Below are 2,993 nucleotides of genomic sequence, written 5' to 3' on the forward strand. Positions count from 1 at the left end.
ATCATTATTTTGTTTAATAAGCTTTCGATATAAAACTAATTTAAATTATAATTTATGAAGTTCCTATATTTCATCCGATTAAGCATCGATCGAATCCGACACCTCTTGTTTAATAAATTCGTTTGATTCCTGAATTAAAAATATTAATCTTATATTCCCAAAAAAAATTCAGATCTCCTTGGAATTGAAGTTGGAGTCAAATCAATATTTTTATTTGTCTAAATCAGTTTAAAATGATTATTTGAATTCTAATTGAGACTTCAGAGTAGAGATGGCAATCCAAGTATTTGAGTAAACTCATTTTAGGTTTTGGTTATTATATATTTAAATAATTTGAGTTTCTCATAAGTACATGAGTAAATATATTTAATCGATTAATCAAGTTATTTATATTTAATATATATGAGTTAAGATCTATTTATATTTAGTGATTTTGTATATTTTTAGATCAAATTTATACCGTAAAGACCGATCATCCCACATTTTCCTTCTCTTTATATAATCTATTTCCATAATATAGATTTTTTAAATTTTGGACAATTAAATTTAATGATTGATACTTTTATATTAAGAATAATTTATTCTTTTATAAAAATATTTTCATTTTATATTATCATACTTTTTTATATAATTAATATTTTAATAACCTTATGGTCAAAGCTCGTAATATATATATATATATATATAGGTGGGCTGGACATAGATTGGATTGGGTTGTGTTTGTACTTTGGTATATTTTGATTTGATTAAAATTATGAGAGAGGTGAGTTTGATAAGATTAAAGTACTGCAGTTGTGTTGGATTCTCAATTTTTTTTGTTTATATTCATATGATTTTATTTTTACAAAAGTTATTTTCGTCTATGGTTTTTGGTCGTGTTCAACTAGGGTATTGTAGGCCCCCTTTCACTTCATCGTTGAACCCCTGAAAACAAAAGGAAATAATAATACTAAAAGTCAAAAAGCACTACATCACTTAATTAAATAATCAATTAATCGAGGTAAAATATTAGTTTAGAGATTTTAATCGCCAAGTTTACAAGAAAAGTAAATTTAGTTGATACAAAATTCGATATAGATAAATCAAACATCGACACTCATTTAAAAAATAATATTAATAAAAGAATGATATTCGGACATGGCAAGCATGTCGTTCACGATGGTAGGGGTGCGTCCCACGTAGTTTAGTAATTAAATAAGTTAATAATTGTGGCATGCCAATCATCAGCAGCTGCAATATATATAAGAAGGCAATTGCAGCCATCATCATGAGTGTCTGGAAAGTGAAAGAGAAAGATCAAAGATATACGGAAAAAACAGAAAAATGAAATGCTCCCTTGTCTGCCTTTTTCTCCTCTCAATTGTATGTGCAGCCTGGGGTGATGGTGAACAAGATTCTTTTCCAACTTTTTCCACATTACCAGTACCAGAGACTCGGCCTTTTGATGATTTCTTATCCTTTGATTACTACCACCAGAGATGCCCACAGCTCGAACAAATCATCAGCACAAAGCTCAAATCTTGGATCGCAAAGGATCACACTCTCGCCGCCAGTCTCCTCAGGCTGCATTTTCATGACTGCTTCGTCACGGTAATCAATTTTACGTTATTAATGTGTCCACCTATTAAAAGTATTTATGAATCCGTCGCCTTATTGCGTTTAATTGGTCAGGGATGCGACGCTTCCATTCTGTTGAACCACGAGGGGAGTGAGAGGAGAGCCGGGACAAGCAAAACCTTGAGAGGATTCCAAGTCATCGACGATATCAAGGCGGAGGTGGAGAAATCCTGCCTTGCAACAGTTTCTTGCACCGACATTCTAACAGCAGCCACTAGGGACGCCACTGTCATACTCGGTGGTCCTTATTGGAGGGTTCCCTACGGCAGGAAAGATTCCACAACTTCGAATGAAAAAGACGCGGACACAGTGCCGATAGGTCGTGAAAGCGTTACCGAGCTGCTCGAGTTGTTCCAATCCAAGGGTCTTAATTTAGTAGACCTAGTAGTTCTCTCGGGAGTGCACACCATTGGAAGGACATCATGTGGTGCAATTCAGCACCGGGTATTCCAGGGTTTGAATGGAACATCGGACATGTCGATCGACAATCGGTACTTGGATTACTTGCAGAGAAAATGCAGATGTGGAGGGGATGAGTACGTTGATCTTGATGCTACAACACCAACCACTTTCGACTCCCAATTTTATGCCAATCTGGAGAGAAAGATGGGACTTTTATCAACTGATCAAAGACTTTATTCTGATTCGAGGACTTTACCTGTGGTTAATGCTTTGATCCAAACCCCATCCCTTTTCAGACACCAATTTGCAGTGTCCATGGTAAGGCTGGCTAACATTCAAGTCCTCTCCGGTCCACATGAAGATGGCCAAATTCGAACCAATTGCAGTTTTGTCAACTCTTATTAATGATTGATTTTTCTTCCATTATTATTATTATTATTATTATTTTGGTTTTCTTGCTTTGCTTTGCTACTAAACAACTACTGTTGCTCTTTCTTTGTTTCTTCGTGATGTTTTGACAGAGTAATTAATACCATTTGTAAGCTCAAATTAAATTATGATTCATTTTGGCTCTCTATTTCCGTTGTTTTCACAATTATTTTATTATATCAACAATTTATGATTTTATTGATGTAGATATTTTTAAATTGGTTTAGATTATTGATGATACCATAAAATTATTTCTCTTCATTAATATTTTTAAATTGGTTAATAGGTTTTTTTTTTCCTTTATTAGTAAAAATATTGATTTGAACCTTATTTTTTTTAAATATTAATATGATAAAATAATTATCTTGATTATTAAAATTATAAAAAAAAAAAGTTAACTACGTGAATAATTACTTATGTTTGTGTTTTGTCCATTTTTTTTCACTAATTTCAAAAAATATAAGATATGACCATTTTGATATAATTACTCATTTGATTTATATTATTTATATATTTTCTCAATTTAGTTGTACTTTTAATAAATT

The 2,993-nt window shown here is 32.0% G+C and overlaps 1 protein-coding gene across 1 annotated transcript; it reads left to right on the forward strand.

The window, feature by feature from the left end:
* Nucleotides 1-1,323: 1,323 nt before the first annotated feature.
* Nucleotides 1,324-2,424, forward strand: LOC120173937 (peroxidase 7). The gene is made up of 2 exons (XM_039180967.1): nt 1,324-1,590; nt 1,672-2,424. Exons 1-2 carry the CDS (start codon nt 1,324-1,326, stop codon nt 2,422-2,424), a joined length of 1,020 nt encoding a protein of 339 aa, XP_039036898.1.
* The last annotated feature ends 569 nt before the right edge of the window (nt 2,425-2,993 follow it).

This window comes from Hibiscus syriacus, unplaced genomic scaffold, assembly GCF_006381635.1.
Source record: "Hibiscus syriacus cultivar Baekdansim isolate YM2019G1 unplaced genomic scaffold, ASM638163v2 tig00111993_pilon, whole genome shotgun sequence".
NCBI classification, from domain to species: domain Eukaryota; kingdom Viridiplantae; phylum Streptophyta; class Magnoliopsida; order Malvales; family Malvaceae; genus Hibiscus; species Hibiscus syriacus.

Bases quoted from the DNA above. Each gene is read 5' to 3' on its own strand.
- LOC120173937 (XM_039180967.1), top strand. From the start codon at position 1,324: ATGAAATGCTCCCTTGTCTGCCTTTTTCTCCTCTCAATTGTATGTGCA. The intron at 1,591-1,671 runs GTAATCAATTTT...TTAATTGGTCAG, and splicing joins TTCATGACTGCTTCGTCACG to GGATGCGACGCTTCCATTCT.